This window comes from Solenopsis invicta, chromosome 12 (genome assembly GCF_016802725.1).
Source record: "Solenopsis invicta isolate M01_SB chromosome 12, UNIL_Sinv_3.0, whole genome shotgun sequence".
NCBI classification, from domain to species: Eukaryota; Metazoa; Arthropoda; class Insecta; order Hymenoptera; family Formicidae; genus Solenopsis; species Solenopsis invicta.
In genome coordinates, this window is record NC_052675.1 from 624,849 (window position 1) to 652,160 (window position 27,312).

Below are 27,312 nucleotides of genomic sequence, written 5' to 3' on the forward strand. Positions count from 1 at the left end.
TCGTAGAATATCGTTGATATAACGAACACCCGTCATTGCCGGAGGTGGCAGGATCACTAGATCACTTCGTCTTGTAAGTGATATACACCCCCACACCATCACGGAACCGCCGTTGTAGGATCGTATTGGCATAACGCAACGTCGATCATAGCGTTCATTTCGTTGATGCCAAGTACGTATACGAGCATCATTGCCATAAAGGCAAAAACATGATTCGTCGGAGAAATATACATTTCTCCAATCCTCTGAACTGTAAACATATAGTCGTCTTAGTCTAAAAAAAATCTCTTTTTAGACAAAGATGACCATATGTAAACATTGCATGCTCAATACAATAAAATTTTGTTTAGTACGCCGGCGATTCTCGCAGTGTGATAAGCGACACGGAATTTTCAAAATGCCGCGTAGACATTTATCGGCCGTAGAAGTTGCACGCATAATTGCGCTTTTGCAACAAGGTTTTAGTATGCGTTATGTGGCGCAAGATATTGGTGCATCTGTGTCCGTAGTGAGTAGAGCTTGGTTACGATATCAAGACACGGGAAATTACACGAGACGTGAAGGTAGTGGTCGTTCTCGATTAACGACAAATAGACAAGATCGAGCCATTGTTCGTTATGCATTAGAAAGACGAATAATTACCGCAAGAAACATTCGTAATGACATTCATTTGCGCCATGTGTGCGAACAAACAATTCGCAACCGTTTGAGAGAAGCCGGTCTTCGTTCTCGTGTTCGTGCACAAGTACCAAGACTCACACTCGTACATCGCCAAGTACGTTATCAATTTGCGCGCGATCACATAAATTGGACCGCTAGGGATTGGAGAAATGTATATTTCTCCGACGATCACGTTTTTGCCTTTATGGCAATGATGCTCGTATACGTACATGGCGTCGACGAAATGAACGCTATGATCGACGTTGCGTTATGCCAATGCGATCCTACAACGGCGGTTCCGTGATGGTGTGGGGGTGTATATCACTTACAAGACGAAGTGATCTAGTGATCCTGCCACCTCCGGCAATGACGGGTGTTCGTTATATCAACGATATTCTACGACCACACGTTTTGCTATTAAATCGAACCTGTCGGAACTTTATTTTTATGCAGGACAACGCTCGACCTCATACGGCGAATATAACGCGACGTTTTTTTCAACGACACGCAATTAGACTGTTCAATCATCCCGCCAATAGCCCGGACTTAAATCCAATCGAGCACATTTGGGATGAAATGGAACGACGATTAAGGCGTCGCGAGGAACAGCCGCGAAATTTAGAAGAATTGGGAGAAATTTTAACGGAAATTTGGCACAACATTCCGCAAGATCGTATTGCAAGATGTATAAATATGCGAGAACGCTTGCAAGCAGTAATTGATCAGAGAGGAGGAAATACACACTATTGAACTCTCATGCGCGCGAGCGCATACACACACAGCAGAGAGGGTTTGGAGTCATTAAATACTGCAGAAGTGACGAACTGCGGGGTCCTTATCTCTGCTGTGATACATACAACACACACACACACACACACACACACACACACTCACACACACACACACGATGTGCAAAAATCCGACCGACAACCTCCACGTGGTGCACATTGGGTAATGCTAATGTCGGCGGTAGACGTCATTTTTCGGAAAAATGTACTGTAAAAAATGTATATCTTCAAAGTCTTGTAACTCGGTCAAAAAAAATCGTAGAGAAAACTTTAAAAAAAGCATTTTGTAGAGAAAATGTCATACTTTATGGCACTTGCATTGGATTTGTCGAGAAAAATTTTTTTATTGAGCTACAGGCTGTTAAAAATACGTTATTTTAAGGAAAAAACAGTGTATCTTTTTTGGGGCATAGTACTAAGAAATTGAGAAAATTTTTGAAAACCATTAACAGCATGTTAAAGCTGGAACTTCGAGCTTTAAAATGGTTTTTTGATTTTTTGTCTACGATGATTTTTCACGGAGTACGGATATCATTTGTAAAAAATGCAGGTTTAGCTTCAAAGTAGCGTAACTCGGTCAAAAAAAATCGTAGAGAAATTTAAAAAAAAGCATTTTGTAGGCAAAATGTTGTAGTTTATGAAGCTTTACTTGAATTGTTCGAAAAAAATTTGTTGGTCGAGCTGCAAAGTGTCAAAAATACGAAATTTTAAGGAACAAAACAGGGTGTGCTTTTTTACTGCATGAGACAAGGAAGTTAAAAGAATTTTGAAAATCTGCTGATAGAGCGTTAAAGTTGGATCTTCAAGCTTCAAAATGCTTTTTTTATTTTTTATCTACGATGATTTTTCACCGAGTTACAGTCATTTGAAAATAGCCTAATTTTTGGTGTCTGGAAAGTGTTCCCTATTTTCTTTTGAGTAGTGTATATATATACAGGGTGTCCCAGAAAGCTCGCATCCCATGTTAAGAGCGGATTCTTTGGAAAATTCTAAGACAAAAATTCTAATACAAAAATGTCGAGGGTATAATAGTTTTCAAATTATTCGCGATTAAAATTTACGAATCACTAAGCTGACATTTCGCGCGCTCAGGCATTGTGACATGACAAAGGTACCACAAGGGTACCTCTTAATATTGAGATTGTCATATAAATATGCAGTGACATTTATATTAAGAAATTACTGCTATAGGAAACATATTTGTACATTACATATGCACAATTAGTGTTTTCAACAAAATATCAATTTAATAACAAGATGTTACGATAACCGTTGGGTCAGCTGTCAAAATAAATTTATTACCATGTTCATATGATAAGAACTTTTATGGTAACATATTTATAATATCGATAATTTATGCGATGATATGAAAAAGATTGAATATGTTGATAAAGTAGAATTCAAACATATCAAATTATGTCTATTTGACATTATCGCGTTTATATCAATTAAATTACCGATTTACATTTTTAATAGTTAAAAATGTAAATAAATTATTGATATTATCGATATGTTACCATAAAAGTTCTTATCATATGAACATGGTAATGAATTTATTTTGACAGCTAACCTAACGGCTATCGTAACATCTTGTTATTGAATTGATATTTTGTTGAAAACATTAATTGTGCATATGTAATGTACAAATATGTGTCCTATAGTAGTAATTTCTTAATATAAATGTCACTGCGTATTTTTATGACAATCTTAACATCAAGAGGTACCCTTGTGGTACCTTTGTCATGTCACCCTGAGCGCGCGAAATGTCAGCTCAATGATTCGTAAATTTTAATCGCGAATAATTTAGAAACCATTATACCCTCGACATTTTTGTATTAGGATTTTTTTCTTAGAATTTTCCAAAGAATCCGCTCTTAAAATGAGATTCGAGCTTTCTGGGACACCCTGTATATATATATATATATATATATATATATATATATATATAAGAACTTTAATTATATATTTTTTATCTCTTTGATAATATACATATGAGTATATTGATCTAGTCTACAAATGATGCATATATAAGTGATCACAGATCATCACTTTAGTATCAGTTTGTAAAAGTCACAGAAGTCAAGCAATATTTGTAGTGATTCTTGTATAGGTAACTATTTAAAAATATCCCAACCCCCAGTTAAAAAAAACTTCTGAGAAAAAATCTCTGTGAAACTAGTATTCCCACAATTAGAAAAATTGGGACAATTTTAGCATGCTTAGCTTCACAGAGAAAGAATTCTTTTTTTGTTTTAGAAAGATATTTCATTTTTAATTTATTTAATGTTAAGAAAACATTTTTTACAATATTAGAATAAATACATTTTTTAATGTTGAAAGAGCATATTTATTTTTATTTTACATAATATTAAAAAAAAAACATTTTTAATAATATTAAAATAAATAATATATTCATGTGAAAAAGAGAACTATTCCATTAATTTTAATGTTTAAAAAAATTTATTTATTACAAAAAATGTTTTCTAGAATGTTAAAAATTATTATTTTGCTCATTGATATCAAACTTGTCATCACTGTAATATTTTATTTCATATTGAAATGATGTCATAACAATTTTACACCTGTGATGAAGTGAACATTCGCATATCACTATGACATCACTGTAATATCATTGTGCCATAATTATTTGTCATACATCAACATCTATGCAACATCAGTGATGTTTTCTGTGGTTGTGATGTCTTATGGCGGTTAGTACACGGGAAAAAAGAAATAGTTGCTATAGCTGAAAATTCCATATATGGTAACTATAAATTACACTTGCATTATATAGACAGCTAACATCTTATGATACCTATACTCGTATTATTTCGTTAAAAAAGATTAATTATTTATTACACGAGTTTTTGTATAGAACACATTTGCTACATCTAAAATATATTCTGTAGCTAAGAGTGTATTCAAGATAATTATTATACATTAATTAGCTACTAAGTCCATTATCTGATTGCCTCTGATATGTCAGTTAGTTTCAATAATTACTCTCATGTTGCTATATGATATGATTCTAATATATATGCATATTTTGCTAGTTTTTGTGTATTAGGAACAATACACATAACTAAATTATTATCAAATTAGCAATTTATTGTTTCATATATAAGCAAGAATATAAAATCTTAAAAGAATTTATACTATTTATGTTATAAATTTTCTTCATGTAAGCAAATTATGTCTGTTTAAGATTACAGATTCTTCCAAGGAGATCTTATATCCTTTTTTGTACATAAAACAATGAATTGTTGATTTGATACTATTTTTTTTCTGTGTAGTAAACAAGTTTTGCAGTAGTTTATAAATTAATAGTTACGACAGCAGATATAGCTGTAACACACCATGATTAGCTATGGCAACGAAAATTTTATTTTCCGTGTAGAAAATTAACAGATTAGCATAAATTGCTAAAGAAAATTATTATTTTTATTAGCTCGAAATCCCATCAGAATATCTAGGAGATTCGGAAATATCTCTTTTACACGAGCAGTATTTGTCTCTCGTTGACAGATTTAAGACAGTTCATAAAGAAAGAGAAATAGGAAAAAAGGTATTTTTGCGTTTATATTTTATAGAAACACTATTTTTTATATGTATATAAAGAATAAAATTGTGTTCTTATTTGCAGAATGTTGAAACTACTGTTGAGCTTGCAACAGATTTACAAGCGATGACAAAAGAAAAGGAAGTATGTCATTTCTGTAATTATTCTGTAGTTAAATGCATAAAACTATTACAACGTATACGTAGAGAAACATGTTCCTTTATATTTAATATTTCTATTCGTTTAGCTTTTATTTTATTTCACAAAAACATTATAACTTTAAATAAAACATTATTTTGTTAAATACAAATTTTGTTAATTTTGTTGCACGCCTGCAAATCTTTTCCTTCACTTATGGTGTCAGTATAGAGTTTAGATATCTGGGTCGGCTCGGTTCGATACATAGACCACGTAGGTCTTCCTATAGAAGATATAATTGTGGGAACGAGAATTCGAATCCCGCGCGTCTGGCGAGAACTAAGTCGCGCGAGCGCGATCGCAATCATGGCTGCGACGGTAGATGGCGACGGGAGAGACGAGACTTCCGGGAAGAAAGTACACGCGGGGAATCGGCGTTAGCTATCGGTGAAGAGAGACGTCGTAGAGATACGGGCGACTGTTAATCCGCGATTCGTGTTTGTGAGATTTCGTGTTCCTACATCTGGGCGCTCGTCCGGGATCGCGAGCGAGCATACCGATCGGAAGACGGTCGTCGGAAAAGGTGCGTGAACGGCGAAGGTGAGATACCGCGATCGGAAGACGGTCGTCGGAAAAGGTGCGTGAACGACGAAGGTGAGATACCGCGATCGGAAGACGATCGTCGAAAAAGGTGCGTGAACGGCGACGGCGAGATACCGCGATCGGAAGACGGTCGTTAGGAAGGGCGTGTAAACGGCGAAAGTGAGACGGTGATAGCGGGTCGGCAGCATCCACGTGTGCGAGGGACGAGGCGGTCCAGCGACACAAAGCGCGGGAGCGACGCGGCGACGAAGTGCAACGGCGAGGACGTATCTCGGTGGTGACCACGTGTGAGGGGACGAGGCGGTCCAGCGACACATTACGGCGGTGGTTACGGGTGCCGGACGATACTAAACGCGTGCACGGCATATCGCCTAAAAGACGGTGTAGACGGCGAGGTGCAAAAGGTGCAGACGGCGAAAAGAAAAGTGCGAAGGGCGTAAACGGCGTGATCTCGGCGGTTAAAAAAAAAATGGCGCCAACAGTGCCGGAAAGTCTAGACGACTTATCGGCGGACGAGCTGATTAGGAGGCTCGAACAGCTTGGGCTGCATACGACGGGATCCAGAGCGGTGTTGCGCAATAGACTACGGAGGGCGGTAGAAGGGCGAGCGGCACAGGCGGCGGATGGCCGAGACGGCGATGACGAGGACAGGCAAGCAACGCGCGACACGGAGGACGATACCAGGTTGGAACGATTGTCGAGAGAGCAGCTAAAACAGAGGCTACGCGAATTAAATTTGCCGGTGACTGGTCTAAAGGCGGTTCTCCGTGAGAGACTGCGAGCGGCGTTGCAGGGAGATTCGAGTGACGAAGATGGCGACGAGAGTGACGAGGACGAAGGCGAAACAGGTGCGCGCGGCGGCCATGTCGGAAACGGGAACGACGGAGAAGAAGCGATGGCGCCACCAATCCGAAATCGAGGCACACGCGGCGGCCATGTCGGAAACGAGAACGACGGAGAAGAAGTGATGGCGTCCCCAATCCGAAATCGAGGCGCCCGCGTAGCGATACCTCGCAACGCCAATTACGAGACACTTGACGAGCGGAGGATGCGGCAAGTGGTATTAACGTATAAAGACGTGGAAGATGCGCTCACAACCTTCAGCGGTGACGGCACGCAAAATGTGAGTATCTGGCTTACATCGTTCGAGGAGACAGCCGATCTATGTGGATGGACGGACGTACAAAGAGTCGTCTACGCGAAGAGATTGCTGCGAGGGTCAGCCAAACTCTTTGCAAATTTCGAATCCACGCACGATCGTATAGCTCATTCAAGAGAGCGCTCAAAGGAGAGTTCGGCACAACGCTGAACAGCCGTCAGATACACATAGAACTCGGCAAGGTAACAAAAAAGACGGAAGAGACGTATCAAGAATACATTTACCATGTTCTAGAGCTTGCTAGCCATGCATAGATCGAAACGGAGGCCAAGTTGCAATACATTATTGACGGTGTTAAAGACGAAAAGGCGAACAAGACAATCTTGTATAACGCCACGACCATAAAGGAGCTGAGACAACGTTTTGTGCAGTACGAGGCGCAACGTGCAAACCGAACTAAGGCGAAACAGGTGCAACAAGTAGTACCTATCAAAAAGAAGACGGCGAGCACAAGTCAGACGTCAACGGCATCCGCCACTAGAAGATGCTTCAACTGTGGAGATTCGAAGCACTTAGGAAAGGATTGCCCGAACAAAACGAAGGGATCAAAATGTTATTCATGCAATGAATTCGGGCACATTGCGGCGAAGTGCCCGAAAGGATCCGAATCGACGAAGGAGGCAGGCAAGGGGACAACTCCGGCGAGAGTTGACGCCCTCGAATCTGACAGCGACAGGAAGACATACAAGGAGGTGGAAATCCTAGGAAGAAATGTGGCAGCGGTGATAGATCCGGGCAGTGATCTACACTTGGTCCGATCCAGTTTCTACGTACGTCTTGGTGCACCTCCCGTGCGACCAGAAATAACCAAATTCAATGGCGTTGGAGCAACGAACCGATCCACACTAGGACGATTCACAACAGATGTGATGATCGACGGTCTAAAGTTCACACTGAACATTGACGTAGTCCCCGATCATTTCACAGGGCATGATCTTATCCTAGGGGGCGAACTGTCGGAGTTCGCCGAAATTCGCATTCGAAAGCGACAAGCGAAGCTAAGCAAACTAGAAGACGAATCTGAAACTAACGGAGAAGGCGAAGGCGACAACTGGGCTCAAGTCTTGTGTATCGACGTCGACGACAACAGGAACGAGAAAATGAAGAATGAAGTATCTCTGCAGCATGTATCGGACCTCGACTTGAGGCGTCAGGCAGAATGTTTGGTGAAAGGCTATATTCCCAAGAAGACGAAGGATAGTGGCGTGAAGATGCGACTGGCGTTGAAGGACAACATGCCTGTGCATCAGAACCCACGGAGGTTGTCGGCAGAGCAGCGAAGCACGGTGCGTAAAATTGTCGACCAATGGATAGAGAAGGGCATCGTTCGCCCTAGCAACTCGGAGTACGCTAGCCCTATAGTGCTCTGTGGAAAAGAAGAACGGAGAGCCGAGGTTATGTGTCGACTACCGCCAGCTAAACCGAAAGATCATCAGAGACCGGTACCCGCTTCCTTTGATGGAGGACCAAATAGATCAACTGTCGGAGGCATTGATCTATTGTACGTTGGATCTGGAAGATGGATTTTTCCACGTACCACTGGAGGAGGATAGCATCCGGTACACTTCTTTCGTGACGCCGGATGGACAATTCGAGTTCCTAATGGTGCCATTCGGGCTGTGTAACTCACCTGCGGTCTTTCAGCGACACATAAGGGCAGTATTTCGTGAATTGGCTATACAAAACGTTGTATTAATTTATCTGGATGATCTCATCATTCCAGCCAAGGAGGAAGGTGAAGGCCTTCACAAACTGAAACAAGTTCTGAGGACGGCTAGCGAATATGGCCTGAGGATCAACTGGAGAAAGTGTAAGCTGCTGGTATCTCGAGTGGAGTATCTGGGCCACATTGTGGAAGCAGGGACGATTAAACCGTCCGAACAGAAGATAACAGCGGTGACGAAATTTCCGGAGCCTACATCGACGAAGATGATCCAAAGTTTTTTGGGCTTAACGGGCTACTTCCGCAAGTTCGTGCCGCAGTATGCCCTGATCGCTCGACCGTTATCGCAGCTGCTGAAGGACGGAGTACGTTTCGTTTTCGGAGAAGAACAGAAGCAAGCGTTTGAACAACTGAAGACGGTTCTGACGAGAGATCCTATATTAAAGTTATACCGAGTGAACGCAGAGACGGAGCTGCACACCGATGCATCTAAGCATGGTTTAGGTTCCATGATTCTGCAAAAAGACGGCGAAGACAATCAATGGCATCCAGTATATTATGCGAGTTGGAAGACGTCCGAAGTTGAAGAGAGGTACAGTAGCTACGAGCTGGAGGCGTTAGCAGTCATCAAAGCGCTGCGTAAGTTCCGAGTATATTTGTTGGGGATGCCCTTCCGAATTGTAACTGACTGCAAAGCATTCGTGCAAACGATGTCCAAAAAAGACATCTGTCTGAGGGTGGCACGTTGGGCATTGGAACTGGAGGAGTTCGAGTACACGGTGGAACATCGGTCGGGGACGTCGATGCGTCATGTAGATGCATTGAGGCGCAACCCAACAGAATGCTTGATGGTGGAGGAAATGACGCAGAACGCCTTGGAAGCTCAAGTGAAGCAAACTCAGACGAAGGATTCGGAGTTGCAGAAAATTATAGAATCGGTGAAACAAAGTGACCAGACGGAATTCACCATATCAAACGGTGTGCTCTACAGACGGAGTCAAGGAGAACTCTTGCTGGTGATACCAAAGGCGATTCAACAGGAGGTCATCCTACGGGCACATGAACGAGGTCATTTCGGATGGCGAAATACGGAATACTTATTGCAGCAAGATTGTTGGTTCCCTCGTATGCGGCATAAAGTGCAGCAAGTCATCAACAACTGTGTACGTTGCTTGCTGGCCGAGAGAAAGTACGGGAAAGGCGAAGGTTTTCTACAACCAATAGATAAAGGAGATAAGCCACTAGAAGTTTATCACTTGGACCACTTGGGTCCCATCCCTTCTACGAAGAAGAGCTACGCACACATATTGGCAGTCGTCGATGCATTCAGCAAATTTGTGTGGCTCTACCCAACGAAGTCAACGACGTCAGACGAGGTAATCAAAAAACTGAAGAAGCAAGCGGTTACGTTCGGTAATCTCAGGCGCATTGTGACCGATCGAGGAACGGCGTTCACCTCGAATTAATGCCTTCCGCGAATATTGTGAGAGGGAGAGCATCGAACATCAATTAGTTACCACTGGCGTTCCGCGTGGAAATGGCCAGGTGGAAAGGATGAATAGATCGATTATAACCATCCTCACCAAGTTATCTTTAGAAAAGCCAACGGAGTGGTTTAAACATGTAGAACGGGTGCAGCAGTTTCTGAATTCATCGTTCAACCGGAGCATTGGAGCAACTCCTTTCGGATTATTAGTCGGGCGAAATATGCGATTGGCCGATGACATTCAGTTGAGAGACATCCTTCAAGAATTAACCCTTAATCAGTTCCAACAAGAGAGGGAAAAACTCCGGAGCGAAGCCAAGAAGAACATTCTTAAAATGCAAACGGAGAATCGACGAAGCTACGATAGAGGAAGGAAATTAGCCATTCAATATAAGGTTGGTGACGTTGTGGCGATCCAACGTACGCAAATAGGACCTGGGCTCAAGATGCATCCTAAGTTCTTGGGCCCCTACCGAATAACGAATGCACTGAGGCACGACAGATACCTCGTCGAGATAATAGGCGAGCATGATGGCCCCAGGCGCACCAGTACATCGGCGGACCACATGAAAATGTGGCCACAACATCGAGGATGGGACTACGACGTGGACCTTCCCATAGGAGATGACGACGATGACAGCGACATCAGCGGCGTCGAGGACGACGCCTATATCAGAATGACCGAGTGTGGGAACGAGAATTCGAATCCCGCGCGTCTGGCGAGAACTAAGTCGCGCGAGCGCGATCGCAATCATGGCTGCGACGGTAGATGGCGACGGGAGAGACGAGACTTCCGGGAAGAAAGTACACGCGGGGAATCGGCGTTAGCTATCGGTGAAGAGAGACGTCGTAGAGATACGGGCGACTGTTAATCCGCGATTCGTGTTTGTGAGATTTCGTGTTCCTACATAATAAATAAGTCTATGACGAGCATCGCCTAGCGAGTGCGTCATAGAGAAATGTGAGATAATGAGAAATGTGAGATAATGAGGTGTCATACAAGCTATCGTACCGGGCTAAATACTTCTCATTCACACGATCATAAATTTAGCGATCGATATGTTCAATCCAGTAGATAGGTCTAGTTTATGAGACAAGCGGAATAAACCACCAATACCATATATGGAAGTCGTAATCCAAATATCTTGCTCCCATCCCTTGACAAATCTAATATAGCTCGCCCAATCATAGACGAGGAAAATACGATAAATGAATTAGAGACGTCTTGATTGGATTTGGTTGAGCTGATGGGAGACCAAAAATTAATTAATCCACCCATTTTTTCTGATATAAAAAGAGAAACACAGAGAACCAAAACGCCTTCCGTAATCAAATTTTTTTAAGCAGTGGTCACGTTCGATATTCACTTTATTTCGCAAAATTAAATAAACCTTTAAACTTACACTCCGGGATTCAATCGAGCTCTCGATCGGATTCAAAAGAATCTGCCCTTCTGTATTTTTCGGGATTCGATCGAGCTCTGTTTTCGATCGGATTCAAAAAGAATCTACACTTCTATCTATTTCGGGTTTTGATCGAGCTCTGTTCTCGATTGGATTCAAAAGAATCTACCTATCTACCTTTTTCAAGATTCGATCGAGCTCTGTTCTCGATCGGATTCGAAAGGAATCTATCTCTCTATCTTTTCCGGGATTTGATCAAGCTCGCTCTCGCTTCAATCGAATTCGAAAGATTTCCTCTTATAATCCAATTAAATTCTTCCCTTTCCCGTCTCGCATTAATTTTAATTTTAATTTGATTTGACTACACAAAATTAGAGAGAAACGGAGTCTTATTTTTTTTTAAATTCATTTTAGTGGATAAACAAAACCTAGGATGAGAATATAAAAATAAGTTCCGAGCAGGCGCAAGGCACCACCGGCATCGTCTAAACAAGAAGGCCTACAAGCTTGCCGCGTTAATTAATTCGCAAATTGAAATTATCGGACATTTATATACGATATTAAAACCATTCGACGACATTACTAATACAATCAGTGGCGAAAAATATTGTACGGTCTCATTGGTTATTCCTTTAAGTAACAATGGGACAAATTAGGAACATCAATCCCATGTGAAAGACTTTTCTCTAAAGCTGGTTTAATAGTTAGTGAAAGAAGAAATTGTCTAAGTGGTAATAAAACAATAATTTTACTTTTTCTAAATAGCAATACTAAATGGATGTCAAAGTAAAATGCGTCCTATTATAATGCTGTTGTTCTTCTTATTTTTTGAAGTTTTATTATTACTTTTATATCTATCTTTTATTTTTTGATTACTGTAATTCAACTATGTATTATATTGGGATTTTAACTGTGGCCGTCACAATAAAAATATTCTATGTCTATGTTTATATTACACACTCAAATATGAGTGTGAATATAGACGCGGAATATCCTTATTGAGGTGGCTATAGTTAAAATCCCAATACATTTTAATATTACTATTAATATTATTATTACATGTCATAGAATTCAGTTTGTGTTTAAATATATGTTATTATTTCCATATTTAAAAAAAAAGTTTAAATAATACAATTTTGTTTATATATTTTAAAAATATTTAAAATACGTACTAAAATAAAAATTTCAAAAACAATGTTATTTCTCTGTTTCTTTCTTCAGTAACAATATTTACCTTAATTACATTAATATTTCTTTTAATATAAAATTGAGCTTAATTAAAATTACAGATAATTAGTTAAGGTTTTCTAATATCAATTAGTATAAATTATAATATGGTTAAATATTAATAACTATTTAACCAAATAACTTAAATAACCAGTTATTTTGAAATAACAGTAATGGTTATAACCGAATGATAAAAATAACTGTTTAGCCGATCACTAGATTGAAACAGTCATGACATTTTAAAAATGTTTTTTATATGTTCTTAAAATACTTTTAAAAACATTGCTTGCTGATTAGGTTGGATTATTCCAATGCATAAATTTTTTTGAATTTAAGAAAATTTGTTAAATTTAAAGAAACATTTCTCTCTATGTAAAAATATTACGTTTAATTTCATTTCAGGTTAATGTACATATCGGTTTAATGATATTTCATTGATGTTAAAATTGATATTTTTTGTTATAAATACAGGCAGTGATAGCGCGTATCGGCAAAATCAAATCAAAAGCTGAACCCGCGCTGCATTTATTAGACACATGCAGATTGTTACGAATGGAAAGGGACAAAGAACGTGATCTAATATCACAGAAGGAGCTGGAGGAAGAGACTATCTCTGATTTACAAGTATATCTTTTATAAAAGTTAGACATTTTTTGTGAATATTTAATTCACCACAAAATTATTTCTGTCTGCGATTTTATTTTTATTATTTCCAGAATTCCCTTCAACGGGTCGAACGTGAATTATATACTTTGAAACGCGACAATACCGGGCTCACACCTCAAATATTAATTCAACATCTAACAGAAGAAGTGACAGTGCAATCTGCGATTGTGAAAGAGAAGCTTCCATCTGAGTTAAACGCAAAAAAGAATCGGATGAGAGCGTTGACGATAATCAAGGACTATTCTTATTTGGGCCCAGATAAAATTGTGACTATGAGAAACGATTTAGATATGGTATTAAAAGACATACAAGATTTGGTAGAATCCAAAGTAAGTATGCATAAAGAATGAAATCATCCTACCCAATATTAATTATTTTTCGGTAACTTTTCATTTCATCCAAATCGCTGTTACTTTATTGATCCGCTTCTACTTGTTAAACGACGGTTTTATCGTGTAAGTTAATTTATTTCTGCAAAATTCTTTATTCATTTTTCGTCATTCAATGTTCTTACATAGCGCTATTCTTAGAAAAAATATTATAAATAATTGTTTTAGTATGACCATTTAAAAAATTTTTTATGCAACGATGCGGACCGTAACGTTTCAAAAAAATCCACATTGTCTACACACTTATACAACATCATTGTCGGCTTCGGATATATCAATTTTTTGTACCTGCACTACACAAGCTTGATTATCAACCATCGCATGTGAAATGGAGTAATAATTTTACACTGAAGATGATCCAAAATTGAGAATCGAAACATCTGTACTGTAATAATAATTGCTTGTTAATTATATTAATTCACACACGATCATCTGTTGGCTCTCATCGGCATTAATTCATATTTTAATTTACTTCTTCAGAGCCTTTCCTAGTTTAAGTTTAAATATTTTGTAATATTTATACATTGTAAAATGTTTCTAAAATCTCAAAGTAATATTTCGAGCATCCCATACAACACGTGGACATCCTTCGGACATTCGATTTATGTCCTCAAATGTCCTATTTATGTCTCCGTATTTCAGAAGTCCGCAGGAAGTTCGAAGGACGTATTCTGGACTATCTATAATTAAACATCCAAAATATATCTTTTGGGCATCTTGCGCATGTCTAAAATACGGAAACATAAATAGAACATTTGAAGACATAAATTGGATGTTTGAAATATTATTGTGTGAGATATTTCGGAATATTCTAAAATATTTATAGAAAAGCAAACATAAAATTAGAAAATATAATCATTTATGCTGTCAAAAAATTTGAACTTTACTCTTTCAATTGAGAAAAGACTGTCCTGCATCAAAATATAGTTAAAAATAATTTAAAGTAACCATGTTTTTTATTATTTCAGCACGTTATCACTAGTATTTGTGTAATTCAATGTGCATCACAAAGAAATTACACACAAGAGAATTTTGCGAAAAAATAATTTAGATTTTATTAATATTTGGCATAAATGTAGAGGAGATAAATATATGAATTTAGAAATTTTTAGTTGCAGTTTGAAGGGATAAAACCATCTTTCAAAAGAGGCTTTTGTCTTTTTATCAAAGTATTCACAGTACAAATCTCTTAATTACTCTATTTGTTTTTCTAAAAATTTCTTTCAAAAGTTGAACGGAAAAATTGAGCTCGGTTACTACTTTTAAGGGGGGAACCTACTTTGAAATTGATTTTTTTCATGTTTTGTATTTCTTGCTGAAATTGTTAGGAAATTATCTCAAAAATATGAAAAAAAAAAAAATCATTAGAAAGTTATAAGAAACTTTTTTTGTGTTAATGTCAAAGAAAAGTGAGTTGGCCTTAGCGGCCGGAGAGCGTAGGTATACAACTTTAAACGTCTTTTTCTCAAAATGCTAAATTTTGCGCGCCAGAAAATGTAACTCAAAAACGACTTGAGCGATTGTCTTCAAATTTTACATGCTTATTTTTCAATTATCTGGTCTCAACATATACCTATCTATTCATTAATATTTTGTTTTAAACAATAATTATTAACAATTGTTTAAAGTGGCTTTTTGAATTTATGTCGCTGCTTTTGCAATTTTATCAATTTTTATTAATTATTAATTATGTAGGTATATGTTGTGCGTTTTTACATAAACTAACAAAATTTTTATGAAATTTTTGTTTCACATTAATTTTGTGACTTCGGCGTTTCTCGGCGCAAATTCAAGGAGCCAACGTCAAGCAACTGCTGTGCCGCCATTTTGAAATTTTTCAACATCAAAAAAATTTTTTCAATTAGTTTCAATAGTGAACATTACCGTATACTTTGACTACATTCAATAAATTTTGCTATATGTTTTTTAAAAAATCGAGAAGAAACGGCTGTTTAAAGTAGGTTCTCTCCTTAACTGCGCTGAGCGTAACAATACCTACTATAATACAAAAGCATAATACAATAATGTTAAGGTACTTTTATTTTATTTGTATCCATGAATTCACAACTAGTTCATCTCTTCAAACTCTCTTTTTTAGCTGCTTGAAAATTTCTTGTAGAGAGATAATTGACCGTTACTGTAACAACATAATTTAAACAAGAATGCGTTTTACGGTTGCAGCTAAATCTTTGTGCTGAATTTGAGAAAAGTATATGTATAAAATTACACAAATAATACAAGATTCAGGAGGTCCCAGGTTCGAACCCTAATTAAAGTGATAATTTTTGCAAAAAATTCTTTACAGTTTTTCAGGGGGAAGGGGATAGTATAGTATTTAGTAATATCACGTATTATTAAAATTAATCAATATTAATTTTAATAATACGTGATATTACTAAATCTTGTTCAATATAGGGCTGTATTATGATTGAAAAAAAAAATTTGGCGCACAATTCATTGAATTTGAGGAAAGTATATAAAATCACACAAATAAGCACAAAGATCTAGCTGCACCGTAGAAGGCATTCTTGTTTAAGTTGTGTTGAAAATTTCTAAATTTTTTTATTCTCTCTACATTTATGCCAATTTTATTAAAATTGAAATTTTAATGCAATAAATAATCTGTAAAGAAGAAGGGTAATAAGTGAATTTTTGAAAAACAATTTTTTTTTGAAAAATGAATAAAGTAGTTAATAGATATTTGTATCGTAAAACTTTGGTATAAAATATTTGTAGGGGTGAAATAAAAAGGATAAAGGGGGAGTCAGGATAATTAATGAAGAAATGTGCAAAGCGGTAAAAGTCAAAGTTCTCACGTAGAAACGTTCGTTAGATATTTCAATTGTTACAGTCTTGAGCCGCGACAACGATATCGGAGTCAAAATAAATACGTGACTTAGCCGCCTGTTCCGAATCAATTTTGTCAAAAATCGTCTATTGTATCGCGAAATGGGAAACGTTATTTGTTTATGATCCTGCGCGATGAGTCCGATCAGGACATCTCTGTCTAAAATTTACGATCACGTTCTACGGTCGTGATCCGCGTGAAATAATCACGTAAACACGCAAATCACATACATATTTTTTGATATTTCGTTTAGTTTACGAGATAAATTTAAAAAAAGGTAAATGTTTTTTTACTATTAAGGTAAATTACATAAAGAAATTTTTAGTTGCGACTAAAAATTTAGAAATTTATAACGCTAGTGGTGTTTAGTGGGAAAAAATTTAAATTTTCACTACTGTGTTTTCATTTATTGTTTATTTCAACAACTACCACTGTTACAATGTTGATTATAATACTATCGCGTAATATTATTTAGGTCGTAGGTCGAGTGATCGTAGCTCCTCGCCGAGCGAGAGGCGATAACGCCGTGTAGCAATCGCGCTCTGTGTTATCGGAGTTGACTTAGGAGCGTATTTTGCTCTGGGCCCGTATTAGAGATATGATCGTTTCGAATAGGCGAACTTGCGTGTATTCGTATTATGGCTCGCGGAGGCACGGCAGGGAGAGAGAAAATTCGGACAAAATGTCGACTTCGAGAAAAAGCAGACTAAGTGCCGGAGAGCCTTCCAGACACTTTATTTATCAACTTGTCGAGTTGCCACGTTTTGCCCCTTTTGGTTCCAATTTCCAAAATCCTTGCTCCGATTGGACAATTTCAATCTTCAGATCTCAAAAGTGGCGAATGAAAGACAAGTGGCTAAACATGATTGCCGACGGTCACAAGACTAGCGACGCCGATATTATCTACGGCGGTCGCTTACAAACGTGTTTGCAATTTTGATGTCGCCGACTCGTCCGAACGATATTTATCTTTGGGTAATAATTGTGTGTCAACAGGAAACGCACGAGGCTTTTCCTAACATCTAAGATTTCCCTTTTTCATTTTTTATTCTCTTTTTTTGGTATTTTATTGTGCCGCGCCGTCCGACCGTCGCCTATTCTTTATGATGCATGTATTACATCCGCATGTGTGTACGCGATACAAATTTTGCGACGTTACAAGTGGCTTCGGTGCGAAATTACGGGATTGGTCCGAATCAGGTTCGTCGGATGCCGGGTTCGTTCAATGATCGCAATCAGTAGGTTATGCTGAATAATTAAGTATAGATTTATTCACACTAACTCTTGTTATAATGTAACATGATGCGTCCTCTTAAGACAGACGCTAGACGTGTGGATGTAACAAAATAGTACTCGCAAGAAAAGAATAAATTCTAGCATAATAAATGAACATGAAATAACAACATAATAAATGACTCCACGAAATGAACAAACTCTATCGTAACTACGGAAATTAATACTCTTGAACTAATGAGTCGGATAAACGCTATTGTTATATACATGAGGTTAAGCGGGCCCTTAGCCCGGGTCTGGTCGGGGAGTCGCGGAATCGCGGCGCAGGTGCAGGGCGTGGTCGCGAGTTATCTTGTGCCAGCGCGAGCGCGGGAGGCGCGGATTGTCGATCAATGCAAAAAGTTATCCCTGGCCCGTTTCACGATTTGCCCGAGCACGTCTTTTTGCAATAGGCGTATGTCGGCAGGGCGCGGTTGCCCTGGCGACGGCGAGGTTACCATAATCCCGGCGCGGCTGCCCCGAGAAGTTACGATGATGTTGAGAATACTTGACCGGTGCGAGAGACAAAAATGCTTGTCATGGATTTTGGAACTAATTGGTCGAGAATACTCGCTCTACTGGAGCGACGAGGATATTCGTCGAGGGAAATCGGGGAGGCGAGAATGCTCGGCCTCAGGAACGAGCGAGAATGCTCGGTCTGGGGTAGTCGAGGATTTTCGACTTCTGGTCGGCTTAGGAAAATTGGAGGGATCTAATTTCTGCCGGTCTTTGCGTTTTCACTGCCGGCTTATACAGGTTATCCCAAAAAGCTCGGGATATCTAAATATCTCGAGAAATATAAGTTTTACAAAAAAGTGTTTCAGACAAAAGTAATATGGTTTAAAAATATCTATTTACTGAGTTTATCAGTTTGATCTTAGGTTGCGTAGCCAAGATCAGGTCAAGGTTATATTGATTTTTTTTAATGGAACACCCTATTTTTGATTCCAGAATCTAATAGGTTTCAAAGCCAAAAGCTTTTCAAAGCCCTACAAGAAAGTTTATTTTTGTTAAGTACTTTCCGAGGTTTGAAAGCTACAGTGTACTGTAACTTTTAAGCGTCATAACTAGGAAAGTACTTCACGAAAATAAACTTTTTTGTAGGGTTTTGGAAAGCATTTGACATTAGTTATTAGATTCTGGAATCAAAAATAGGGTATTCCATTTAAGAAAATCAATGGAACTTTGACCTGACCTTGGCTACGCAACCCAAGATCAAATTGATAGGATAAGTAAATAAATATTTTTAAACCATATAACTTTTGTCTGAAACACTTTTCTGTAAAACTTATATTTCCCGAGATATTTAGGTGTTCCTACTCTGTTGGGACACCCTGTATACCTGAGTGCGCGGTTGGACGCACCAATTCGCACGCTTGGTCAGGTCATCCGGAGTCGGAGCGTTGTAGAATGCCGCATATGAAGCGTGTGTTGCTGCGTGTGTGCGCTTTTGAGTATATAGAGGAGAAATTGGAGAAGAAATTGCATTGTTTCCCATAGGCCGTAAGTGTGTCCCATTTGTGTAAAAGAGAAAGATATACAAGCTATATTTGTCCTCTCTGTGCTGTGTTGACTTCATTGCGTTTACATCACAAGTTTGACATTGCTCGCCATTTTTACAGATGTGTATTATGTTTTGTGCGGCAATCGCAAGAAATCGATTTCCTATTATGCATAAGTAAATATAAGTATATTATTTATATCTGTTACGTTAAGCGTAAGATATGGTGAAATGTAGGTTAGGTTTTGTGTAAGCAACGCATGCACAGAGAGGACGTACATAGATTGTATACCTTTCTCTCTTGCACCGATCTTGGACACACTTTTCGTGCTATTCCCCCTTCATGTCTATATACTCAACCCTTACGGAAATGAACTATTGGAAAGGCAATAATCACTATTGACTTACAATAGTGATTATGTAGCATCTAATGATTGGATTATTTGCAATAATCATTTCCTAATAGGTTTTGAATGAGTGATTATTGATTTCATAATGAGATTATTTGGAATAATCAACATCACACTACTTTTAATAGTTAATATATAAATGATTATTAATCGACTATTTACAATAAACTCAATAAGAACTGGATTGTTTTATACGTTTATTAAGTATGGTATAAAACAGATATAAGTATGTGGCATATATGTATATAAGTAAAACGGTTTTTATACGTTAGTGCAATATACGTTTATAATAATTGTTCTTATTACATATATATAATACGGAATGTATTTTATACGTTGAAAAATGGTTTATAAAATGCTAGAAATGTATTTACGTTTATAATACTTATAAAAATACTATAAAATACTATCATATACTAATTAAACGTTTCTTAAATACGTTTATGATTTGCAAAAGTTGTCCTTTTAAATAACGTATCAAAAATAGGATTTAATATCCAGGTATGACTTTTTAAATATCTTAATGAAAGTTTAAGCGTAAATTATATTTATACGTTTTTATTGTAGCAATATTTAAACGTATTTTATACACATTCGGTATAGCTAATTAGAGGTTTATTGAAAACGTATATTATTTATGAAATGAAAAATATTTATAAATCATTTCAGAAATATCGAATACGATTAAAATCCAAGACGTTCAATTATTAATAGTTATTTTACACGTAAAAATATATTACGGTGCTCTCAAAAATCGAGCGATTTGCTTTGATTTTGAGTTTCAAACATAGACTTTGTACTATGTCTATGGTCTCAAAACTTTTTCGCGACGCCAGTCTTCGCGCCTTCGCGGCTTGCGTGGCTTCCACTAGGTGGCCATGCCACGAGGGATTTTCTCGTGAGTCGAGTGCGGTCACAAGCATTATATCTAGGCGCCACCGTGACCGTCTTTCTAAATCGCACTTCAGTGAAACTTTTGTGAACTAATTGTTGTAACCTCGAGACAAATTTCGCTCCCGTTTTTTTTTTTTTTAATTGTGATGTGTATGTGGTTCGCTGTTCCACATAAAATTTTATGTTTTTACATGTAAAAATAACAATTTGTATTGTTCTTAAATCTTGTACAAATGTTTAATTCAAATTTAATCTTTATTTAATCCTTTTGAACAAAAAAGAAGAAATATTTTTTTGGAAACTATAATTTATTACGTTTAATTATTGATTTATCAATACATATTTTATATGATTATATTGTAAAGTATCAGCAGTAATGCTGATGTCCTCCCTGAGATATTTTGTATTCCGCCATGCTTGGCGCCACAGCCTAACCCAAGCCTATTGGCTTGATCGTAGTCAACGTCTGCCATTGGCTGCGCCTCGCGAGCCAGCGCCTCAGGTGTCCTACCTTGGCAAGTTCGAGCGGGATACATAGTTTTTTCGCGCGCGCTCGCCGAGACAGTCATGTCCGCCGACCGCGAGTTATTATCTCTCATCAATCTGTAACCGCGATATACTTTGTATGTGTTCAATAATAAACGTTGTGTTCTGTAAAACCTCTTGTGTCAGCCTGTGGTGCCCCTTCGCTGCCCTTTCCCTGCTTTCCTGACTAGTTTCCCCACGATACGCCGGTTCCTTCCTTCCCAGGGACGTCTATAATTCCGTCCCTATTTCCCCGGCTCTCCCTCACAGCATAAATCGTAGTGACTATTGGGCTCAAATAATTTTTCAATAGTTCTGTGTGATGGTTCGTCCCAATAATCCGCAAAAAAACTATGACGAATAATCCAATAGTTTTATTAATAGCTTTACTAATAGTTACAATAGTCTATTTCCGTAAGGGAAAGGTTTGCGCGGAGAGATTAACACGGTACATGCACGTGATCCAGCTTACTGCACGGGTGGATGGAGCAAACGGAGGTGTGCGTGAGGTGGAAGAGCGTTTTGTTACAAATTCATGTAATTTACCCTTGTTTACATTTATGCCAAGTTTCATTAAAATCTGAATTTTTCATTTAGCGAGGTTCTCTTGTCAATTGGATTATGCACATCATGTGTTAACGTATATGTGTATTGAGTTTATATGTACAGTTTGTGCCAGGTATGCCTGGGGTCCGATTCTAGGGTCCACGTTTTGTTCTTAGTTGTTTTTACGTTTATGACTATTATAAGTGGATGCTGCGTTAGCGATCATGAATGTATCGTAGTGTTAGTAAATTATGTTTTGACAGCCGGCCGATGTAACCTCAGTTTTAATTGGTGAAATCTCAGAAATATTTCAAAGCTTAATTAAAAAGAAGCGGATCAAAGCCTTTGATAATTATCGTTACAAACACTGTTGACTATCCTTACATTTATTAAAGAATACGGTAATGTCTCGCACCAAGTCTTATTATTACGTGTAATCGTCAGAAAAACAGCTCACAAAGTATATTTTCTTATTGTCAAATAATAACATTTTTTATTTTCAAAACTACAACTTATCTGATATATCAAAGGCTTCGATCCGTTTCTTTTCAATTAAGCTTTGGAATATTTCGGAGATTTCACCGATCAAAACTGAGGTTACATCGGTCGGCTGTCAAAACATAATTTACTAACACTACGATACATTCATAATCGTTGACGCAGCATCCGCTTATAATAGTCATGAACGTAAAAACAACTAAAAACAAAACATGGACCCTAGAATCGGACCCCAGGCATACCTGGCACGAACTGTACATGATAAATATCGTTTTTTCACATCTTGTTATTTTTATATCCTCCAATGAGTTCAGATTTAATATAATAATTATGGGACCTGATGAAATATTATTTAAAAAATCATCGGAAATAACCGACTTATTGTTAGAAGAAACACTGTTAAATTTTGAATAAAATTTCTTAATTTGATATTAAAAAAATGCATCAATGTAAGACCAAGATTGCGCAAAATGATATGGCAAAAAAGTGATTTTTTAATAAAAAATACTCTACATCTTGATACATACATACTCATGTACACACACACGCACCTACCCACCCTTATGAAAAAGTATTACTGCCAAAAAAATTACACATAAAAAATTACACACAGGATCTGCTATTTTCTGTGATTTCTTTAAATTGGTAGTAATACGGCAATAATCGTATTAATGTAAATTTAAGCCTTTGCGCTTGAGCGGCGACTCTCGCTCGCCACGATGTTTCGCGTCGCGAGTGAGAGACGACAGTCTTTGTTTATGCTACATTTCGTTATCTCCAGTTGGCAGAAGCGCAGTATTGGTTTGAGAATAAGTTCCTTAGCTATTTATGTTTTTTCATAGGAAGTGTTAACTGATATATTTTAAAATGGAGATTGAGATAAAACTCCTCTCGCCCGACCGAAAAAGTCGTTGAGCACAAAGGGTTAAGAAAATCACAGAAAATAGCAGATTCTGTGTGCGATTTTTTATGTGTAAGTTTTTCGGCAGTAATATTTTTTCATAAGGGTGTACAAGAGGTATAAATCCAACCAGGTAACGCGACGCGATATATCTCCACATTTTAATGGTGCGAATAATGCTAATGTCAATGGTATTGTAACTTCCAAGCATTATAATTTGAAAAGTATTTTTTGAAAGAAAGCCTCCTAATTTGAATAGTACTTCTTGAAAAAAAAAGTTTTTTGTTTAAAGTTATTATTTGATTATCAGAAAATATTTAACTACAGAACCTTTTGAGTAAAAAAATTGTGTTTTTACAAAGTTCCTTGAATTTTGGACAATTTTAAGTTTTATCAATTTGTTAAAAAGTCAAAAAAGAGCGATAATCTAGATGTTGGTGTAGAAATATAATTATAACGACAAGGTTTTACATGTACGTTTTGGACTTACTTGTTCCTTATCAACTGACAGTCTCTCTGATCTCATCTCGGAAAGAAGTTGTTACTCCTGTGCGAGAACCGAAAGTGTTTATTTCGCCCATAAATCTTTTCTTTCTCTCTTATATACGATCCCGTTACTATTATCTGCAATGTTTGCAACGCCGACGGACGGATTGCTGCTGACAATAAGTTTTCTAACTGGAGGTAATCCACCGCGTGTCCACGCCTTAGACAAAAAAAAAAAAGAAATCTCATCTACGTAAGCGTTAATCTGCGGTTGAACCAATTGTTGTAATTAAATTTCTCACGATATTTGGATAATGTAATATTATCGTTTAAATTACGGATACGCCGACCTTTATTGTTCGTTTTATTTTAATTTATTTTTTTTGATAATGTAATTTCCACATGTTGATAACGAACAAGTAAGCCCAAAACGTATTATACATGTAAAAACTCTTCGTCATAATTATATTTCTACACCAACATCTAAATTATCTCTTTTCTGACCTTTTAACAAATTAACACCGCATATGCATATATAAAGGCTAGAATTATACTTGTTATTTAAGTTAATATTTGAGTTCTGCCAACCGAATAAAATAAAGATAGACCGAATTCAAGCGATTCCCTTACAAGCAAATTTTGGCCCTAAACTATCATTGTTCTTTAAAATTATTTTTAAAATTGTCTTTAAAATTATTTTTTAAAACATTAAAACGATTCTTTCAGCTGTTACGAAACATTTAAATTTATTAATATACACTTTATTACCATTTACAAGATTACTGTAAGGTAAACTGTATTAAACTGTATTAAAGTTACTATATTAAAAACTTCAAGTGTTTGTTAACATTTTTTAATAAAAATGTAGTGCAATTATAAAATACAAAGTAAGCAAAATATCTAAAATATTATTTAAATTTCGACTATTAACATGTATCTTATTCATCCAGGAGTTAACTTTATTCTACTATATTAGAGAAAATTAACATAATTATACTGGAAAAAAATTTTATTTAATGTAATAAATTGATTTTTTTAAATATAATTTTTTAAATTTTGTTAAATGTGTACCTTGTTATCAAAAACATTTTGTTACATTAAGTAAACAATTGTTTGCATGTAACGCAAATTATCATTTTTAAATTAACCCTTTGCGTTACTTTTTTCTTCTAGAAAATATAATTTTGTTAAATTTGATATCTGTGTGTTTTTGGGATCGCTGAGTACAATTCCGGTGTGAAAAATACAAAATTCAAAATAACGGATCCAAAATCGCAGACAAAACTATCAAAATCAACTGAGTTTGCTTGAAATTTGCTATTTAGGGGTTTTCAAGGTTGCTGATTACAAATCCTATATCAAAAATACAAAATTTAAAATGGCGGATTCAATATGGCGGACAGAATTGTCAAAATCAATTGAATTGGCTTGAAAATGGCTACAGGGGGATTTTTGGTATCGCAAATTACAAATTTGGAGCCAAAAATATGAAATTTATAATAGAGGATCCATCTTGATGGAGATGTTTAAAAAAACTGCAGTTTTGTAAATATATTTTTGTAGAGGAGAAGAGAGTAATATAGCAAACATTTTCATTTTACTGAATTTTTTAACTTTCAATTTTATTGTAAATATTGTAAAATATATTGCAAATTTTTAACATCGGATTCATAATCAGCGAGCTTAAAAATCCCTAAATAGAAAATTTCAAGCGAATCCAGTTAACTTTGATAATTTTGTCTGTCATATTATATTCGCCATTTTTAATTTTGAATTTTTGACATCGGATTCGTAATTAGCGACCTCAAAAACCTCCAGATAGAGATTTTGAAATATAGTTTATAGGGTAACATTTTATACAAACAAATTTAATCTGTAAAAATGGTAATTTTTCGGTATATATTTATTAACAATAAATTATTTATTTAAAATATTATTTTACAACTTATTTTATTACTTAGAGGAAATCTTTAGCAATCCAGCAATACCAAACATGCTAAAGGAAAGTAACGCGTTATTTGTTACCGTTTTTGTTACTTCTTTTACGGTAATGAGCATTATCTTTTTATGTCTGTAACAGTAACAGTAACGTCGTTACATTTTACAGTAACGGTAATGGAAAGCCGTTATTTTTTCGTTACTTTAGTTCCTTATTGTCTGTTCAAAAGATCGCGCGCTGATTGCGTATTAGAGTATGGATACAAATAATTTTATCCAAATAAAAAAGCAATAAATTTTCAATATCATAATAATGCGCAATGTACTTACAATTGAAAAATGGTTTTAAATATTTAATTTTTCATTAAATTAATTTTATGAGTAAGTAGTTTACATTGAAGTTGATTTTTTGTATTGATTAATAATGTATTGAGAAATAATGTTCAGAAATAAATAAAAAAATTTTCAACAATATATATATGTATATATAGAGTGTTTCTAAACCTACGATAAATATTTAAATGACGGATTCTTTGGAAGATTTTAAGACACAAATTCTAATGCCAAAATGTCGAGGCCAAAATTCTAATACCAAAATAATAGGAACAGTTTAAAGATTACGAATGATAGGACTAGTATTTTGCGCGCTCAGGGATGGCAATGTTTTTCCCTGAAAAGAATGCCTTTTACAATAATGACATTATTGTAAAAATACGTAATAAGGGTTTTAGTAAGAATCTAATTCTGTTTATCTATAATAAATTTAATATAAAATCGTATAAATATTTGTACATAACAGTTTAATAATTATGCCGATGTTGATGTGTCAAATATCAAAATTGTCAAAATGTCAATCATCGTTTATTTGGTTCATACGATAAAAGTCTTTATGTAAGATCGGCCTATAAAGACATTTTTTTGTCATTACTAGAGAGTGGATATTAATGTAGATAGAATAATGCACATACTTATTACATTAAGCTGTGAAAATAGACAATTTTTCTGCGGATATTATGAGACTAATTATAAGTGATTTATTAATAAAACACTTATTGCGTATTTTTACAACAATTTCATTATTGTATAAGGTATTCGGTTCAGGGGAGTACATTGTTATCCCGGAGCGCACAAAATTCTAGTTCTGTTATTCGTAATCTTTAAACTGTTCCTATTTGAAAATTATTATAGCCTCGACATTTTTGTATTAAAATTTTCGTCTTAAAATCTTCCAAAGAATCTGTCATTAAAATATTTATCGTAGGTTTAGGAACACCCTGTATATACATATATATATTGTTAAAATTTTTTTTATTTATTTCTGAGATTTATAATGTAACGAGATTTAAATCTAAAAATAATGTTTAATCTAAATTTCCATAAAAATTGTGTAGTATAAAAATAGTAAAAAGTAAATAAGGTATTAATATAAAGAATTCAAAAAATGATTAGACAAATTAAATAAATATAAAAAAAACTATGTTCTATACATTTGTATATAAGTTTAGAAAATTTAAAGTTTTAATATTTATTATTACATATAAAATTAATTATTAAATAATGTAATTTTAAAATAACTTGATATTTTAGCATTACAAAAAAATAACGAAAAAGTAACAAAAATAACGATAGTACATCGTTACTTATTTTCGAAGTAACGATAACGGTAAAGCGTTACTTTATGAAATCAGTAATGAGTAACGATAACGAGTTACGTTTTACAAAATGTAACGGTAACGCCTTACTTTTTTAAGG

At 36.0% G+C, this 27,312-nt stretch overlaps 1 protein-coding gene across 4 annotated transcripts in view; it reads left to right on the top strand.

Moving 5' to 3' along the window:
- Nucleotides 1-27,312, top strand: part of LOC105197916 (intraflagellar transport protein 81 homolog) — a 134,215-nt gene that overhangs the window by 57,487 nt on the left and 49,416 nt on the right. For all 4 annotated transcript variants that reach the window (XM_039456335.1, XM_039456338.1, XM_039456337.1 and 1 more), the window contains 4 exons: nt 4,897-5,013; nt 5,092-5,151; nt 13,158-13,310; nt 13,403-13,681. In XM_039456335.1, the coding sequence (XP_039312269.1) occupies nt 4,897-5,013; nt 5,092-5,151; nt 13,158-13,310; nt 13,403-13,681 (609 nt within the window). The remainder of the gene's footprint in view (nt 1-4,896; nt 5,014-5,091; nt 5,152-13,157; nt 13,311-13,402; nt 13,682-27,312) is intronic.